The sequence below is a fragment of the Hydra vulgaris genome, chromosome 07 (assembly GCF_038396675.1).
Source record: "Hydra vulgaris chromosome 07, alternate assembly HydraT2T_AEP".
NCBI lineage: Eukaryota > Metazoa > Cnidaria > Hydrozoa > Anthoathecata > Hydridae > Hydra > Hydra vulgaris.
The window spans coordinates 4256221-4276688 of NC_088926.1; the positions used below are offsets into that span (position 1 = coordinate 4256221).

General features: G+C 24.6%; 1 protein-coding gene and 1 long non-coding RNA gene across 2 annotated transcripts in view; one reads left to right on the plus strand and one right to left on the minus strand.

The window, feature by feature from the left end:
• The window catches only part of LOC136071957 (neuroblast differentiation-associated protein AHNAK-like), a 36662-nt gene extending 18362 nt beyond the window's left edge, over positions 1-18300 (minus strand). Inside the window, 4 exon segments of the mRNA XM_065800835.1 lie at positions 2802-2883; positions 3017-3307; positions 7564-7782; positions 17945-18300. Coding sequence (XP_065656907.1) covers positions 2802-2883; positions 3017-3307; positions 7564-7782; positions 17945-18031 — 679 coding nt within the window. The 5' untranslated portion in view covers positions 18032-18300.
• On the plus strand, positions 11928-14312 carry LOC136082249 (uncharacterized). The gene is made up of 3 exons (XR_010639523.1): positions 11928-12061; positions 14026-14113; positions 14189-14312. It is a non-coding gene; the product is annotated as an uncharacterized LOC136082249 (long non-coding RNA).
• Positions 18301-20468: the final 2168 nt, after the last annotated feature.

A 20468-nucleotide genomic window follows, 5' to 3' on the forward strand; every position in this document is an offset into this window, starting at 1 on the left:
GAAAACGAATTATAGAACAAGGATATAGAGGTAGAGTAGTTTGAAAATTAACTTTTAAACAAATGAAACGTCGATTGTAAATTGCAAAGAAGTACGAAAAAATGCCAATATATCATATTGGAAAAATATTTTGTAGTCAGATGAGTCAAAATACAACCTCGTTGCATTGGATGGAGTGCAGAAAGTGTGGCGAAAAAAAAGAGAAAAATTGAATTATTTGTGAGGAAGTGCTAAGCATAGAGGAGGAAATGTGATGGTTTGGGGTAGTATGAGTTAGAAAAGTGTGGGGAAAATTATATTTATTGATGACAAAATAATGCTTTAATGTATTCTTAAATTCTCAAAGCCATTTTGCAACCATCTTAAAAATTGAGAATGGGAAACGATTTCATACACCAGCAGGATAATGATCCAAAACATATGGATAAGAAAATGAAGGTATAGTTTGATACAAATAACATCAATGTTTTGAAATAGCCACCTCAAAGTCCGGAATCCAATAGAAAATTTGTGGTATATTTTGGACAGAAAAATTGGCGACCAAGCATTTAGATGTAAAAACGACTTGAAAAAAGCTATAATGAGCGCATGGGATAATATAAAAACAGAAGAAACCCAAAATTTGGTCAACTTAATGCCAAATTGTCTTGTTGAGGCCATCAAAACTCATTTTTTTGGTGCAATCTTTAAAATTATGATTTTTTTTTGTGTAAGATTTTTTCTTGCATACAGTATATATATATATATATATATATATATATATATATATATATATATATATATATATATTATATATATATATATATATATATATATATATATATATATATATATATATATCAGGCCTTGTTAAGAAGCGTTACACAGCTTGCATTTTGCCTGTGAAAAGGTGATTTGCCTACGCATTCAGCAGTTTTGCATTACGCAAAAACTTTTATCATTTAGAATATTTAAATTATCTTCTGATATCGTTTATGTGACGTTTATTCAGAAGAAATTCATAAGTTAAAAAGTCATAAAGCATTTAACCGCAATTGTAAACTAATAGATTTTTTGTTAAGGAAACAGTTTGTTTAACAATTTTTTTTTGTTGTTAAAAATTAGTTGAAGAAAATAAAGTGTTTTAAGTTTTATCTTAAGGAATTAAATATATAAATTCCTTTTAAATATATAAATTATTTTTTGTCATAATAGTTTAAAAAATGCACGATTTATTTTGATGTAAATACTTTATTAATAATTTAAATACTTTGTTTATTGTCAATTCAATAACGTAAAGTTTTAATGATGTTCGTTTAATTTATAAAAATAAATTATGACAACAAATATGTTATTGGTAACTGATAAAACTCTTTATTGTTTAAAAACATTATTAAAAAGAGTTCACAAAATAAATAAGAAAAAATTTAATAACAGTTCATAAAATAACTCTAAAATTATAAGAAAATAAACAAATATTATTACGCATTATGAAAAAAATATTTTTTTCAAAATAAAATTTAGTTCATATTTGAAAAAATTGATAAAAATGATTTCTCAAATAGGAACTTAGATTTTATTTCTAACTTTTTTATAGCAAAAAAAAAAACTGTTTGTATGATTTTTAACGTGTCAATAACTTTAATTACAATGCGGTACTTGAAAAGATGCTAGTGACGCAACATAACTTCTAAAATACAAAATATATTTGCTGAGTTGAGTTACTTTAAAATGTGTTATGTGTTTTCATTACGCAGCAAAATCTTGTAACAAGGCCTGATATATAAATATATGTATATAGATATATAGTTCTATAAATTGTTGCATTTGAGAGTACGGAAGGTAAAAAATGACAATAAATACGTCACTTTTAAATACTTTTGACTTTCATCCAACATTTCCGTGTAGTCAAAAAGATAAAACCATTAATTTAATTGGAAATTAATTGTTTTTTAAAAAAACCGCAAAAACACAAATTCAACTGACCAGAATGTTTTTAAAAACATTCTGAATACTTTTAAAACACTCTGAATGTTTTTAAAAATATAAACAATGTTTTTATTTTTATTTTTTTTAATAAAATGCTTTTATTTTAATTTTTTTTTACTGTAAATCATCCGCGGAGTGTAGCTACATCAACTATCTTATAGCCTGCTGTTACAAGGAAGTGCTGCTACATCGGCTATCTTATAGCCTGCTGCTACAAGGGAGTGTTGCTACATCAACTATCTTATAGCCTGACTCGTAAGAGAGTGCTGCTACATCGACTGAGGGTTTGGTTGGGGCAGGCAGTCTATCAAGTAATAAAAAAAAATTTTGGTTTTGTATTTTAATTTATTTTTGTGTCAACAAAATACGGAAAAACTTTCTGACAACCAGTTCGGAGTTATATATATATATATATATATATATATATATATATATATATATATATATATATATATATATATATATATATATATATATATATATATATATATATATATATATATATATATATATATATATATATATATATATATGTGTGTGTGTGTGTGTATATATGTATATGTATATATATATATATATATATATATATATATATATATATATATATATATATATATACATATATATATATATATATATATATATATATATATATATATATATATATATATGTGTGTGTATATGTATATATGTATACATATATATAAATATATACATATATGTATATATATATGTGTATATATATATATATATATATATATATATATATATATATATATATATATATATATATATGTATATATATATCTTGGCATTATACTGTATACATTTACCTTTTTTGTATTGAGTTTCAACAGTTTTATTGGTTTGTGGTTCACCTAATATATCTTCTGATAAGAAAAGCATTTCTTCAACCTGAAATTAAAAAATTTTATTGAATTACTCACAATTTAATTTCAAGAACTGTTTTTCTATCTGTGTATTTTATAACAAAATATATTAGGTCATATAGTTTTTTCCAATCTACAAATTCTCATTTTATACATACGTTCACGGGAAGTGATTCTTCATTTTGTCTTATATCTTCTATAAAAACCTCTTCTAGTACAGGTTCTTTGCTTGTAAAAGTTTTAGCACTATCTGAAAAATTCTGTTTAGCTTCACCAAAATTTGACGCCAATTGTGGTGATAGTTGTGGTACATTCTGTTTTACAGTATATTTTAAATCATTGTCAATTGGTCCAACATTTATTGTAAACTTTGTTCTAACTCCATGACTCAAATGAATACGTGTGCTATTTTGCTTTGTATACTCATGGCTCGTTTTTTCATTATCAGTCTATAGTTATATAAATTTATAATTATATAAATTATATAAATTATAAATTTATAGTTATATAAATTTATAATTATACAATTGTTTATTTACTATTATTTAGAATAACAATTCATCTATTTTTTGTTACAAAAAAAAAATTTTTTTTTAAATTTGTTTTACTGGAAACTCTTTGTCCCAAATACTTTAATATTTTTTCAGAGACAGGTTTATTAATATATACGGTAGTGGTGTAGTGGTAAAGCGCTCGCTTCATAAGTGAGAGGTTCCGAGTTCGATCCCCACCACGTCCCTGGTAGTACCACGCTCAACTTGTTTCTCCGCGCAGCGGCCTTGTTCGTCAAGGTTCGTGTTTCAGAGTTATAGAGTTGAGAGAGGGTTATAACCACTATTAAGTAGCCTCATCATCCGTAGCGGCTTTATCGGCCTTGAGGAAGTAAATAACAAAAAAAAAAAAAAAAAAAATCTAGTCATCAAGTTGTATTTTAATAAAAAATTATACAACGTATATAGCATAAGTTTTAATTACACAACGTATAAAGGTATAACTAAATTTTAGAAATGCATATATGTAAAACTAAACATGTGAAAGAAAATATATATTTAACATAAAGTTCCACATAATATATTTAAAATTTTTGGCATATAGCGCCTTTAGATCAAATTTTATAACTTGTAAAAATTTTATCACTAGTAAAAATTGTATCACCTAGTTAAAATTTTAAAGAAAAATTGAAATTTTAACTATGAAAATGGACCATAATAATATTTAACAACCTAAGAAAATTTACCAGTTCAAGGTTTTGTTAAGTGTTGGACTGTGCCTGAAAAGTCAAACAAGAAAATTTATATTTCTTGTTAATATATTTTCTTACTTAGTGAATCAACTTATTGTTATTAATAACAATATTTCCTATTAATATTTCCTTAATCTTTGAAAAATAATAACAAAAATCTCACATTTGTTTGGGTTTTATTTATTGTTTAGCTATTCTAAAAAGTCCACTTTTCAGTGTTCACAGTTGCAATATGATAAAAAAGGTTTTTTAGAGTATGTTTTTAATTTAATTTTCTTTTAAAGTAAGCTGAGTGTTTATTAATATAAACTTAAAAAAATAATGTTTACTTTTTATAATCCCAAAAGATAGTCTTAGAAAGTCAGGTAAATTATCAATGAAAACAAATTAAAATATGATTTTTTTTTAATAAGTTTTTAGTTACAATTAGTCCAGAAAATAAAGAGTTTGTGTCAGTTAAAATAGATTGGTTTAAAGCGTATCTAATAACAAAATTATGAAGATAATACCAAAGAACTCCATATTGAATTTTTTTTAAAAAGTTAATATTCTAAATTTTTCAAAACTTAAGACCCAAGTGCGGCATACCTAATCATGGTGCTTCTGGTCTGTATACAGTTTGTGCCATATAATACCATCAAAATTTTTGTACAGAAAAATATGGGTGTAGCTGATTACAAAAACTTATTTAAATTTATGGTTTGTAGCATTAAAAATAAAGGTTTTTTGTGGCTGGTGAGCATCCAACTTCTTTCAATGTAATTTAACTGGACAGCTCTATTGGTCACCTATATGTGATCACTGTGTCGCATAAACAATTAAAAATTAAGATATTTTTGTAATAGTTATATAGAAAAAGACTGAATTTGCTAATTTGTTTAATGAAAAATGAATATGGTGCCATTTGAATAATGACAAAAACCTAATTCCCAATGTACTTTAGCCCCAACAACATTACCTTTAGATGAACTTTTTGAAATAGATTGTGATCAGTTAAACAATTTAAAAGAACATCATTTTATATCAAAAAGTCAAAACTTTTAAGAAGCAAACTTTAGTTCTTCTTGATTTTTCAGAAAACTTTTTAATACAGTTTAAATTTTTCTAATAAAGTTCTCTAATACAAGTTTATTTTCTAATAAAGTTCTCTAATACAGGAAATCATGTTTATTTTCAGGTAAAAAAACTTGTTTTTAAAGTTACTGCATTATGTCAGATCATCTGAAACACAGACCATCTGAAACACAGACCATCAAAAGCCATCTGTTCTGAAACACAGAACAGATGCCTTTTATTTCTTTATCAATTTCCTTATTGATAAACTTAAACAGTTAATTATTACTACTTTACCTATTTTAGTGACAGAGCTGCTTCAATATATGAAAATTACAAAAATATTAACAACTTACTATTACTACTATAAGCAAGATTTTGATAGTGCAGAGTGGCACTTTTCATGACATTGCATGGTAAAAGTCCTTGTAATGATGAGTTCAACACATATTGTTCATTTTTGCTGTCAAAGTTTCTATAGAAACACATACTACAAAGTTTAATTTGTAAGAGTCCAATTGTCACAAGATGTGTTTTAGATGTCTAATAAACTACATTTTAATATGTCTTAAACACATCTTGTGCTCATTGGGAGGATGCATCTTATACAATACCTGGGACACAAAACCACCGTACGTTAGGTTTCATGTACAGACATGTACGTTATTTTCATAGGTTAGTTTTTTTCAAGTATATCTTTTATATATATTTTCTCATTTTTTAATACTAAATTTCTTTTTTCAGTTTATGGTTGTTTTTTTTTTTGAAATTTTCTTTAGTTTAGTTTAAATTTTTTAGTGCACTTTTAAAATGGGCAAATTGTCAAAGCATGCAAAGAACAATGGCCGAAATAGTCAAAACAAAATACTATATGCATGGTCAGGCAAGGCGTGAGACTAAATACATCTCTTAAGAAAGCCTGCTACTTGTAATACACTTACAAGGCCAGGCAGAGATGACCTCTGTTGTTTACTCTTAATGCATACATTATGCAAAGTTCAATTACTCAAGGTCCAATTCAACTGAAGAAGCTTTCATAATATTAACTTAAAAGAAGGCAACATAATAAATTTATTATTTGAGAAATTTACTTTAACATTTTTGGACTTAATTTATTGCGTTTAAAACTATAACTTTAGGATATACATAAAATAATGTAATAACAAAAACCTTAAAAGAATTTTATTCTCATACATTTTATATTTAAAACTTTATGTAAATTTTTTTCATAACTTTTTTTTACAAATTGTGAAATATTATTTTTCTTGTTTTTTCTGATATAAATAGTGAGTTATAAGTCTTTAAAGGTAAAGTGTTTATTAGATTTTTGTCCCTTTTTTAATTATCTTGATATCTTAAGGCTATTCATAAAAAGTGACTCACTATTTATAAAAAGTAACTCATTATTTATAAAAAGTAACTCATTATTTGTATAGTATTTTCTCAAGAACAACATTAGATATTGTATGAAATTTTCGGAACTTGCTTTTGCCATCGATATGTTCAAAATCAAAAAGCGTCAGCAAAATCAGATTATTATTTATTGGTGGTTTCTGGGTCTATTTAAAAGTAGCACTCAATTTATTACCTGAGTTTTCAGTTTTTATTCACCATTATACTCATAAAAAATGGTTGTTCAAATTGACACCCAACTGAACTTATTTAGCTACCTCCACGTAGCCACAACCACCACATCTTTTTATTGAAATTAGTGCATGTGAGTGTGAGGGTGTATTTAACTAGATCAGCTTAGATTAAAACAAAGCTTACTCAAACTATATATTTCAAAGTTACATATTAGAAGTTTCAAATTAAATATAATGCCTTTGCAATTACATCTTATGTTTCTTAAGTACAAATATCATTTCTTCAATATTATCTGTTATTATCTCAATATTATCTAATGTTATTATCTCAATATTACCTAATGTTATCTCAATAACTTTTTATGTATCTCAACTAAAACTTCTGTATTATTTCATTTAAATATTATGTTCCTTAATTACAAATTTTATGTTTTCAAAAAAAATCTTTAAAAAGTATAGTTTGCCTGGTAAATGTATGGACCTTGTGTGCAACCTTTTCTAACCTTGTTTATATACAGCCATTTAGTAAAATTTAAACTTTTATAGTTAGATATGGCAACTTGTCATAAAACCCCTAACCCTCCCCCCCCCCTCCCTTTCCCCCATGAAAAATGACTTAGGTGATTGTGAAATGACAATGGTACCATTAAATTTAATTTAACAAAAACAAAACAAAAAAATATTTAAAGCAAATATTCCATAAAAACCATAATACACAAAAACATTTAAACAATAATTTCATTGAAAGCAAACAAAACAAACAGAACTAATTACACACATTAACTTTTAATTAATTATAAAAAACTTTTGAATTTAGACTTACATTTATAGTCACTCCAACATTTCTTTTTGTTGTGTCATATTTGACTTCTTTAACTTTTACACTAGTTGTAGTCTTGTCTTTGACTGCTTCAACTTCTACATTAGCCGAAGCCTCATCTTTGACTGCTCCAACTACTACCTTATTTAAAATCTCATCTTTGACTGCTCCAACTTCTACATTAGTTGAAGTATCATCTTTGACTGCTCCAGCCTCAGTAGACTAAAATAAAAAACTCAAGAATATAAAAAAAAATCTGGAAAGAAAGGTCTGGAACTTAATAGCTCCAGAAAATGGGTGGCTATGATGCAAAGATAATCTTATTTAATAAAATTATTTTTACAATAAAATCTTTTTAGTAAACTTTTTATTCTTACAACTCTGAAAATGCACTAATTTTAGACCATCTCATGATTTACATGGTAACGGTTGCAGGTATACTAGATGCTAAAACCTGCTTCAATAAAGTATGGAGATAATGGAGATGACAATGAAGATAATTAAAATAATGAAGATCTAAAAACCTTTATTTAAATCCAGACATTTTTTAAGAAATTAATAAATTCAAAAAAAAATGTTACTGCATAAAATGTACCAAAAGATTGACTTGTCATCATCAAGATTAAACTATTCATATAACACAACAAAAATTAATACAAACACAAACCAACTGAGCACTATTCTAATTACCATTATCATTATGACTGTGATTCACAGCTTGTCATAGTTCTTTGAATTTTTACTTGTTAAACCACATTACAAACATCATATTTTGCTTCATAAATCATCATAAATCACCATAAATTATACAAGATTGTCATCATAAATTATGCAAGATTTTCAAAAAGCAATCATATTTTAGTAATTTGTAAATTGATTTTAAATTTATTATTTAAAGATACATTCAATATAAATAAATTTAATTTTGTATATATACATATAAATATATATATATATATATATATATATATATATATATATATATATATATATATATATATATATATATATATATATATATATATATATATATATATATATGTATATATACATATATATATATATATATATATATATATATATATATATATATATATATATATATATATATATATATATATATATATATATATATATATATATATATATATATATATATATATGTATATATATATGTATATATACATATATATATATATATATATATATATATATATATACATATATATATATATATATATATATATATATATATATATTATATATATATATATACATATATATATATATATGTATGTATGTATGTATATGTGTATGTATGTATGTATCATAATCATTGTCATCTTTATCATTATCATTATCATCATTGTCGCCACCATCCTCATTCCCATTTTTATCATCACAATCATCATCATCACCACTATCATCATCATCACTATTATTATCATTATCGTCATCATTATTATCATCATCATGATCATAGCAAATCGTCATGATTAAAAAACTTAAAATCAATTAATGAAGAAAATCAAATGATATGAGATTGATGTACCAATTAGTGATATATAGATTTAATTAAAAATCAGAAAGGTTTAAAAAATCTGAACTATTTTATATTCACATTTTAAAGATTTATATGATAATGGGTCAAATGAATTTGAGTATGCCACCTTAATTTTTTTGCTTTGAAAAACTAAAAAAAATTATCAAAAAGTAAAATGTTGGAATGAAAACAATTAAAACAAAATATTCAAAAAATTTTACAGAAAAATTTCTAATTGACTAATTGAAAAGAACAATTATATTAATTTTTTATTTAAAGAAGCTAAGGCCGAAAAGTTAAAAAAAGAAATTACTATTTTAAAGGACAATTGAACATTATAAAAACTAAAAATAAAAGAAACAAACCAAGTTATTACATGAAAGTCACACAATCAATAAATCAAAGTTTAAAGATGACAGACTTTGAATATTTAGATACTAGAATATTTAAAACCTGCTACAAGCTAACTTATATAGTGGGAGTCAAATACAAACATTGAAAAAAACAAGAGATTTTAATGGCAATAATAAAAATGAAGAGGGTGCATAATGATTTCAGAGTTATTTTTAGTTTTACCAAGATACCAATTTGGCCTTTTAGTCGAATACATTACATTATGTTTTGATATATCTATTAGTCATGATAACAAAATCATAGCAACATGGACTGATGTGTATCCTACTGATTTGAGAAACAAAATAAACTGTACAAGTATTGATATAAAAAATTTTTGGTGGGAAATATGAACTAATAATTTAATTATAAAAATAATTTTAGACTGCAACAAACTATTTATTAAAATACCTTTAATGGCATTTATTAAAATTTTCTTTTAAAAGATAGTCTGTAATTTTTTTAAATTATAAATATCAAAATACAGCAAAAAAAATTAAATAGAATAGAACAAAATAAAGCCATAACTTTTGTTTACATTTTATATTGTTGTTCTTTTTCGGACAAACAAATTACTAAAGATTGTGGCATATTTGGCAGTGCATATGTAATGATAGTGTTTTCCCATTTTAAATGGGAAAACACTATCATTACATTGCAATAGCAATGTAATGATAGATTGCTTACTTTGTAAGCAAAGTAAGGACTATACCAAAAGTTTTGAGATCGATTCCCACCGCACCTCTGGTAGTACTGCACTCAACCTGTTTCTTTGCACAGTGGATTTATTTGTCAAGTTTTTTGCTTTAGAGTTGAAGTTAAGAGAGGTTGTAACTAAAATTAAAATAAAAAAAGTATTTTTCTTAACTGAAGTGACACCTCAGCCCTTGAAATTTGTAACAACATTAAAAGATATATATAAAAGAACTAAATGTTTTATAATAAACATTGATTTAGGTTTCATCAAATCCAAATAAACCAGATACTATAGTAACTCTTGTTTGGTATCAACAAGAGTTACTATAGTATCAGAAATAAGATTTTATGTATTTTTATTGTTGTTGACATTAGGATTGTTGATATTAGAGTAGGATATCTTATAGTAATTATTCCTTTTAAAAGATTTATAAATACTATTCTTTTTCCCAAGCTATATAAATTCAGAACATGGCATTGTTGCAACACTTCTATTTTTGTTTTGAGATTTCCTTTTCCATTAGCACTTTTTTAACGATAAAGGGATACGGCATGAATAAGTAGACACTTTTTATTTAGATTTTCGACAAAAAGGTTTGTTTACCTCCCAAAGTTTTGCGCATGACAACTAAGCATGTTGCGCATGTCAATTATCCCATTTTGAGAATCCTTGGATTGTAAGTATTCCTGGAATAAGAAAGCTTGTTTCTTTTCAATTAGAACAAAATGTATTGCGCTTTTTTTCTCAAGATCTAGTATATATAATATTTTTATAAATTTTTATTTGACCGTTTCCTTAGAAACCATCAAATAAAAACATACTTATAATATTATAAAGTACGTTTATTTGACCGCTTCTTAGAAAATGATCTACTAAAAATATAAAATGAGAAAATTAAACCCAAAATAGAACTATAATACCTTGTTCACAATAGTAACAAAACACTTTTTTTTAATGCGTATCAATTTTTTTTGGGTAAAAAGCTGTGTAAAGCAACAATTAAACAATATGGTGATCAATGTTGTCTGACTCGCTCATATTTTGTGTAAAATTTCGAACAGTATTGTATTGAGATATCTCTAGTACAGCCAGATTTACAAAGAATGATGCTTTTTTAATGTCGCTTTGACTGATTCATGAAGAATATAGGTTTTAAAAATATGGTTTGACTTGCTTTTAAAATAAAAATAAATTGTAAAGATATTATATCAATTTTTTTTTTTTTTTTTTAACTTTAAAATCAAATGATTTAGTTGACAGTACTGAAATATAAACCAACCGGCGCATCTTGTTTCTTTTTCGGAATTAGAAATTTTATAGACACGTGTTTGTCACGATACTGGCGTGAACAAAAAACACGTGTATATTACCGGCTGTTTTACTCAAGTAAAACACGAGGTTTTAAGTTAAAATTTATCTGTTGCATGCTTTTATCAATGGTTTCACATTCCTTACAAAAAGTTAATATAATACAACACTACATTTCCGTAACGGTGAAACCATTAATATCTAACGAGTGTTAATGGTAAACAGTAATAGCTTATATTGTTATATATTGTTATATATTACTTCATTACTATATTGTTATATATTATTTCACGGAATGAAAACCGTTTTTGACACGCGTTTTTCTTGAAGGTTTTTAACGCTCAACAGAAACCAAGTGCAACTTTGTTCTGAGTTGTGCCGGTATCGCGTTAAATAAGTAGATCGTTAAATAAGTAATATTTACAGCAATAATCGTATTTTTAATTTTTTTTAAATTATATAATTAAAATTCCAGCCTATAACTACTCTGTTAAAGATGTTTAGAAGTATTTCTCTGATGGAATAATAAATTATTAAGTTAAAAAAATTTCAACTTTATGGTATGTGTATATATAATCAACTATTTAAGTTAAACTTAATATTATTTATCAATAATAATTTATTATTATTGTATTTTATATATATATATATATATATATATATATATATATATATGTATATATATATATATATATATATATATATATATATATATATGTATATATATATATATATATATATATATATATATATATATATATATATATATATATATATTATTGTATGTTTCTGAAGTTAATTTTGTACTATGTCTCAGCATCTTGAAATCCATAGTTGTTTTGGGACTATCATTTTATGCATAGACTTATTTGTCAATTTTGCCAATTCAGAACTATTTTGTTATATATTTAAGTCTTGCAATTAAAAACACTAGATAAATTAACTGAAAACAATATAAGATTAAATAAAATTTTAATCAAGTTTATGTGTCTATCTTTGTTGTAAATTTATTATAAATTTAAACCTAATTTTCGAAAAAAGACCCGAGGTACAATTCAAAAAAAGATTATTGTACCTAAGGCCACTAATTTTTAAACCCATCTATTTGATGGACTTTTATAGTTTAAGTCAATATATTTATAATATACAAATTAATTAGTATAGAGATGTGATCATATCAGTTTCACCATTTTTAGACAAGTCTGGGGCCTTGAATTTGGGCATTAAAAAAATCTGGCCCAGAGTACATGAACTTCCCCTATCATGTTATGATTGATTATGATATGACAATATAAACAAAACATAGAAATACACAACAATATAAAAAATACACAAAAATACACGACAGTATAAACAATCCATATAACAAATTAATAAAACTTAAAAAATGTTATTTTTGTTTTCTTCTAATAACTTATTAAAGTTTTTAATTTTGAGTTTGTCACAAACATTTTTATTCTTTTAACTATGCATTTAGTTCTTCTGTTTAATCGATGTTTTTCTTCCTCTTTTTATTCTTTGATATTTTCATTGTTTTTACTTTTTTTTTTTTTTCGAATCTTATGTTCTAAACAATTTTTATTTGTTTTTCTTTTGCTCTTTTATCTATTTTATGATAGTATATTAGTATCATTTATAATATAATATAGTATATAATATAATATAGTATCATTTATAGAAAGGGGCTGTAGAAATTCAAGATATTTTAAGAAACCCATCTGACTGGCATGATGACACCTTTAATTATATGAAAAGATAATTATATGAGGCAACATTACCTGAAATGTATTGGTAATGGTAAATTAGAGATGTTTCCTTTTGTTACTGTTTTAGACTGTCATAAAGGGTGTGCCTTTACTATCATTTATGTAAAGGTATCCTGTTATATCTGCTGTTTTTTTGTTTTTGTTTTTATGACTTATTTGAATACTTAAATTCAATCAATATACGTAAATAAGTTTTTTTGTTTTTTATTGTTGGTTTGTTTATGTACGTTATGTTTTAGTTGATAATTAAAAAGTTCATTAATTATTTTATTTTTATAAGTGTCTTTTATTATTTATATGTATATTATTTATTTTATTTTAAAAAGATGTCTTAATTATACAAATGGCTAAAAAATTGGCTAATTAAATAAATTAGCCAATTTTTTATCAACAGCATGTTTTTTATTTCGTTATTCGCATGATAATTTGTTTTGCTCACTTTGTAGTTGTTTATTTTGTTCTGTCATCAGTTATTCATTTTATTAACTAGGGTTATCAATATAAGATATAGTTAATTGGTGCAGTTATTTAAGTCTTTATTTACATATATTTGTTGCAGTTGTAGTTAACTATAGCTTTTATTACAACTCTGATGAAAGTAGTATTTAAAATATGGTTATGTTATTTTTAATTTTAATGAGATGTTTGATCAATTTTTTATAGATTATTGTAAAAGTATAGACTATTCTGGCATGTAGATGCCATGACTGTTTTAACATTTTTAACATTCATGTGATTCAAATATTCAAATTTTTCAGGCACACGTTTAGAGTTCATTTTGTAAATCAATTTATCGACACATATTGATCAATGCATTTATTTGGTACTTTTCTGTCACAAAAGCAGGTAATTTTTATTTTATTTTTTCATTGCGATTTTATGATACTATTTATGTTATACTATTATTTCTATACTATATAGGCTTGTAATTCCATGTGGAAAAATTGAATTTCTTCCAAAAATGCCCAAGTTTCAACCAAGTTAAATTTCTTCAAAAGGACTTAGAAACCATGTTATTTTATTTTGTTAATTGTGTTGTGTAGAGATATTTTGATCTTATTTTCAAAATAAAGTTTTAGCATGAAGTGTGTCGTTTCTTTAATGTCGTTTTTATTTAAGACATTCACACAGTAAGAAATAGTAAGCTAAGTTTAGGTCACATTTTATTATTATAGTGCTATATACATAACACCGCTAAAATAACACCCATCTAGGTTGTTGTTCAACGGTAGTGCAGTAGTGGTAAAGCACTTGCCTCATAATCAATAAGTTCCGAGTTCTATCACCACCACGTCCCTGGTAGTACCGCGGTTAACTTGTTTCTCCGTGCAGCGGCCTTGTTCGTCATGGTTTGTGTTTCGGAATTATAGAGTTGTGAGAGGGTTGTAACCACAACTAAAGCAGCTTCCTCGACTGTAGTGGCTTTTTCGGACTTTAGGAGGTAAATTAAGACCAAAAAAAAAAAGGCTAGACACGAATTAATAAACTCTCTTCTTTCTTTTTTTACTTTTTGCTGCGAAAACATCAGAATACTTTCCTTACTATTTAACTGCGCAGAATCAAGTAACAATTACTTTTCATCGAAAAGCTTAATTGTTAGTGAGAACTTTTTTTTAATTAAATATTCTTTCGTTTTTACAGATCACAAACTTTTACAATTGTTTGGTTTAAGGGTTAAAGATAAATAATTTAACGTGAAACATTTTGCAAAAATGCACAGTTAAATTGTTTAGGAATACAGCATATTTCCTCGTGAGATGACTATTTTATAACAATTTTATTTGATATCACTAAAGTATGTCTGATTTTAGTATACTAATCCGGTGGGTGACCTAAAAAAAAAAAGCTTTTTCTTAAAAAAGCTTTTTCTTGTATGTGTTTATGTTTTTATAGTATTGTTAAACTATACCATTAAGATATAAATTTCGACTTGAATATATATCGTGAGTTGAATATTTTTTTGAATATTATTAAAAGTAGTAAATTATCATTATAAAAATGTCGTAAAATAATAATAATTCGCTTGACAAAGTTAATGCTTTAGTTTGGTTAACGTATGTATATTTTAACTTGTTCGTCTGGGTAAACAAAAAATGCCTTGACTCTTCAATTTGTCTACTTATTTAACGATCTATTTATTTAACGTGATACGTTGAATAAGTTAATTCGTATAAAATATAAATTGATATAAAACATAATTTAAAAATAAGAATAATGCAAACAATAGTATAAAAACAAAAAATAATGCAAACAGAATAATATAAAAATAAAGGTTTTTTATATGCTACCAAACGTAGTTGTTTTTATTGTTATTGTTTATTTTATTTTTTAATTTGAAATAATAAATATAGTACTATTTTTAACGAAGTACATGTGTTAATTAACAACAAAACAAGTTTATTTGCATTTTTCTGCTTATGTTTACTATTTGACTGTAATACACATCCCAGAATCCTTAGCGTCCTGATTCGGACACCATTAATCGCGAGATTGTTTTGCTTATGTAAAATAATCTCGTCATAACGCTTTGTCGCTGTTTTAAAATTTTTTTAAAAAAAACGTGTTTTGTAATATATGCGTTGTTGCTTTTTATTTTGGTATTCATTTTTTAAGTGATTAAAGAATTGATTTTTTGGCTTATGTTGTTACAAAGTTGTGCTTAATTTAAGTAGCTACTTTTATAGGATGGCTTATGTAGCCAAGTTGTCATTTAAATAAATTTGTAAAAAACAAAAGAAAACATCTAGTTTATTAACGTTTTTAACTTTCTTTAATTTCAACATACATATCGTTTTCATTAACATAATTAGCCATTAACATAGAAGTCGCATTTAAACACAATTCAAAACTTTCGTTTTCATTGACGTAGTTAGCCATTAACATAGAATAGGTGCATTTACCAAAATCATTTTAACTTTTTATTTTTATGTTGGGTACTATATTGTCCATTCAAAAATGCATGTGTTTTAAAAAATTCAACAATACATGTTCAGTAATAATTATTTTTAATAAACTATTACAAAAACGAATATATTTCATAAATATTAATATTAAATTTCAATATTTGTGCCTAAAATCTGATCACTCTAAAATATAAAACTATATTTAAAAACTGATTTTGTTGCAATGAAGTATTTAATAATCCAAAAGGTACTAAAGATTTTTATATATAATGTTTCGCATTATTTTTTTTTTTTATATATCATAACTAAAAAAAGTTGTTTAATTGTAAATCTTGTAAAATTGTAAATTCCGACCAATCAATCATATTTTGAGAGGAGTTTATAGATAAAAATATTTTCGACTAGGTTTTAGTTTTAATGTTGTAATTGAAAATATAAAACATTTTAAATATATTTTATAATATATATAAACCTATTGTAGACTACATTTTATGTTCTGCGTCGCAACTGGCTCCGTTATCATTGTTTAAATCTTATTTTAGAAAGCATGTTTTCTTTATGAATTATTTTGAACTTTTAGGTTTGTTTCAAGAAAATAAAACAAAAAAAGAATTATTTTGGATATTTAGATATTAGAATAACAAAAATCTAGCTGCAAATCTAGCAATCTAGAAGTCATATTAGTAAAAAGTCATTTACACGACTGTAAATTTTAGTCTAAAGTTGACGGCTTTTATTCTAAAAATCTTCAACTTAAATGACTGATTTTGAAGACTGAAACTGAAGACTGTCAAAACAAGTTTTTGCAGTAGTATAAAAATGACACGAATACCTATTTTTAATATAACAAAAAATCTATTGTTAACATAACAAAAGGTATTTCTTGACATTATTTTAATTCCAGGTTGGCTGTTTAAGCTTAAAAACCTTCTTGAAAAAAAAACTATACTGTGTCAAGCTTGAACTGGCTAAAAAAAAAATCTTTCGTTTTATTTATTTTAAATGTTTTTGAATTATTTTTCATTTAATGTTTTGCCGTTTTATCTCCACTTTTTATGTTGCGTTTTAGAGTTAGGTTGTTTATTGGTTGATGTATTTAATAGTTAAACATAATGACTACCTTCTGAAATTAGAAAAAACGAAAATCTTAAAACGCTTAACGTTGCTAAAATCAATAAACAGCTTTCCCTTTACAACCCTTACTATCCACTGCTCTTGTTAGTTGATCGCAAATATGCTTTCAAGTTTTAAAAACTTTTTCAAAACAGTTGCGTGAAAAAGGCGTAATAATTTTTGAGATATTTTTAATAAGAGTTTCGTTAATTGTTGTATACTACAATATCTTTTGGGCTCTTAATAATATAGTTTAACTTTTTTTTAACTAAAATTCTTTAGTTTTAAGGAATAATTAATTAACAATCGTGTTTAAGTATTTAAAACAAAAACAAAGTTAGACTTCTACCTCATAATATTTTTAGGTTGTTATCACAATAAATTGAAAAGTAACTAATTTTAATACGAATCAATTAATTTAAAATAATAAAAATTAAATAGCAAATTAAAAATCACAATAATTTATTGTAATTCGCATAGTTTATCATAGTTATACATAATTAACACAGTTCACATAATTTAGCTAAATTGTGTAACTTAGTTGGTATTAATTTAATGAGATTTATTATCTATTTTTAATGAGACAAAAAAAAAGGTTTTTAAATACACAATTTAAAGTTTTTTTAATTATTTATTGTTTGAAGTTATAACTGAAACATACCTGTGTTAATGGAGATATCGATACACCGTCTCCTTCAGAAAAAGGTCTTCTTTTCAATTTAATGCTACTGCGTTGTTTGCGGGGCATCACATGTAATTTTTATAATATTTCTTAAGTAAAATTACAACTAATATTATTTCTACGTAAAACCAAGTTTACATGCAAATATATGTTTGATCAAAGTTACATTGTTAAACTGTTTTGCAATGTAACATTATAAGGTTATTTACTTGTCGGAAAAAAGAAATGCCAATGTTGTAAAAACTAATATCAAAAAAAAATTTCAGTTATATTTCTAAAGAAATTACGTAACTAAAAAATATCAGAACATTTAATTTTTTCGAAGTCGAGCATATAAAAAAAAATCTAGTATTTTTTAATAAAAAGCGATTGATTGTACTGATAAGAATAAAAAAGAAATCTTTTGGTTCTTTTGTTTAATAGAAAAACGGTATCCTTAATGCAGTAATATTTCCATTTTTTAAATAAACTTTTTTTTATTATTATTTCTTTTTATTTTTGATATATATTATTTATTCCTTTGACTTTTGGTCTTAAATATATTAAAACATTTTAAAATTTCAAAATTTTTATTTTTAAAATGGTTTAATCAAGAGTAAAATTAAAGTATGTATACGTTTAAAAGACAGGTGGAAATAAAAAAAAGAGAAGGCAGATGAATACTGAAAGAAAAAAAAAGTTAGCTCAAAAGAAAATTTTTACATGGGGACCAATAAAATATATGTTTTGAATTTTTATTGCAAAAAACTCGACATCAGTCAATTTAAGAGACAACAATTTCTACAAAACATGAAACGCTTACTCAATAGAATAACACGATATACAAAAATGTATCACTAAATCTTTTACTGATTATAAATCAAGTACACTACTAAACAAACTCTGTTCTTAAGTAATATAACAAAAAAAAAAACAAAAAAAAAACTTCTTTTAATCAATCAAAGCGTCTTCTTTTAAGCATAGATCTATAATTACCGTAGAAACATTTTTTAATATTATAACTCCCAAAAGTAAACTACAACAGATTTATTTTAAAATGCTATATTTGCATTCGCAAACATTTTTCACAATATTCAAATTAATCGGTTTAATGCATATTGACACGTTTTATCTTCAATTTTAATGGATATAATCTTTATGATTAAAATAACTAGGCAGCACATTATGTAAATATTTACAGAAATAATAGAAATTTTCCTGAGATGAAATAATTTTTCTAGAGATAATAGACTTTTCTATTGATTATAATACTTTCCCAGAGTAAGAATACGAAATTTTTCAACAAATTTTTACCAAATAGGAAAAAACATTCCTTAAAGTAGAAAACAAAAAATAGTTAAAAAAAAAACTTTTAATTATTGACATTAATAATTAATTGTTTTTTTTTATCTTTGTTTGCTTTTTTTTGTTTGTGTGCACAGTTTAATTAGATACGACGAAGGATTTATATTATTAAAAGTTTTTTTAAACAACAATGAGCTAAATAAATCAATATCCTTGACAACCAACGCATCAAAATAATAAAATTTAAGATTTTTTTACAGATCTATATTGCAGTTAGCGTTTTATTTTTTTAGAACCGAGGAACCTCTGCCAAAAAGTAATCAAGTATCTAATACCAACGTCTTTTTTTAATTGGTGTATTTTTCATTTGAATTGCAACTTATAAGAAGCAAGTTTATTTTAAATGTATATTACAAGGTTGCAAAAAATACTGAGTTATATAGAGATGAGACGAATACGATGGAGAGTCAAAATATAGAACGGAGACCATACAATTGTTTTTGTAATAGTTTATTATTACCAAGGTGTAAAATAACTCATTTTTTGTCGTAAACTCTAAAAGCAAGAACTTTTTTAATGCATTATTTGAACCATACATGTGTGTGTGCTTGTGTGTGTAAACGAGGCTTGGTGATTAGACAGTTTATGTCTTTTTTTATGATCCGGGGGAAAATTATAAATAAATATATATTTATTGTAAAAATAATATAAAGCAAAAAAAAAAAAAAACTATGCATGTTTGAGTTATTTAGAACATTGAGTTATTTAAGACTCTTTAATTACTGAAACTATTGTGTTGTACTTAAATTCAAAAATACATAAAATGAAGCGCTAAAATACATAAAATGGAGCGGTAAAATGTCTATTTAGTTATGTGGTTAGATCTTGCATAGATATACGGAATTTGCATGCATAGCAGCCTAAAATCTTACACTTTGAAATTTTTGTTTTGTAATTCTTTCAACAATAATTCATATTTAGTAATAATATCTAGCTTTATATTTATATTTATACGGTCCTTACTTTTTCTATATAGCTTTGAAATCACAGAAGTAGACTTAAGGTTATCATTTCCCTTTTTCAATTTACTTTTATATTATTTATTTATTATTGTATTTCCTTTATATATTTTTTTCTTATTGTAACTTATTTCCGTTAACCTTTTGAAGACTTTTTTTATAAACGACAGGTTTCTATAGGCCCCTACGTTTACTAGCAT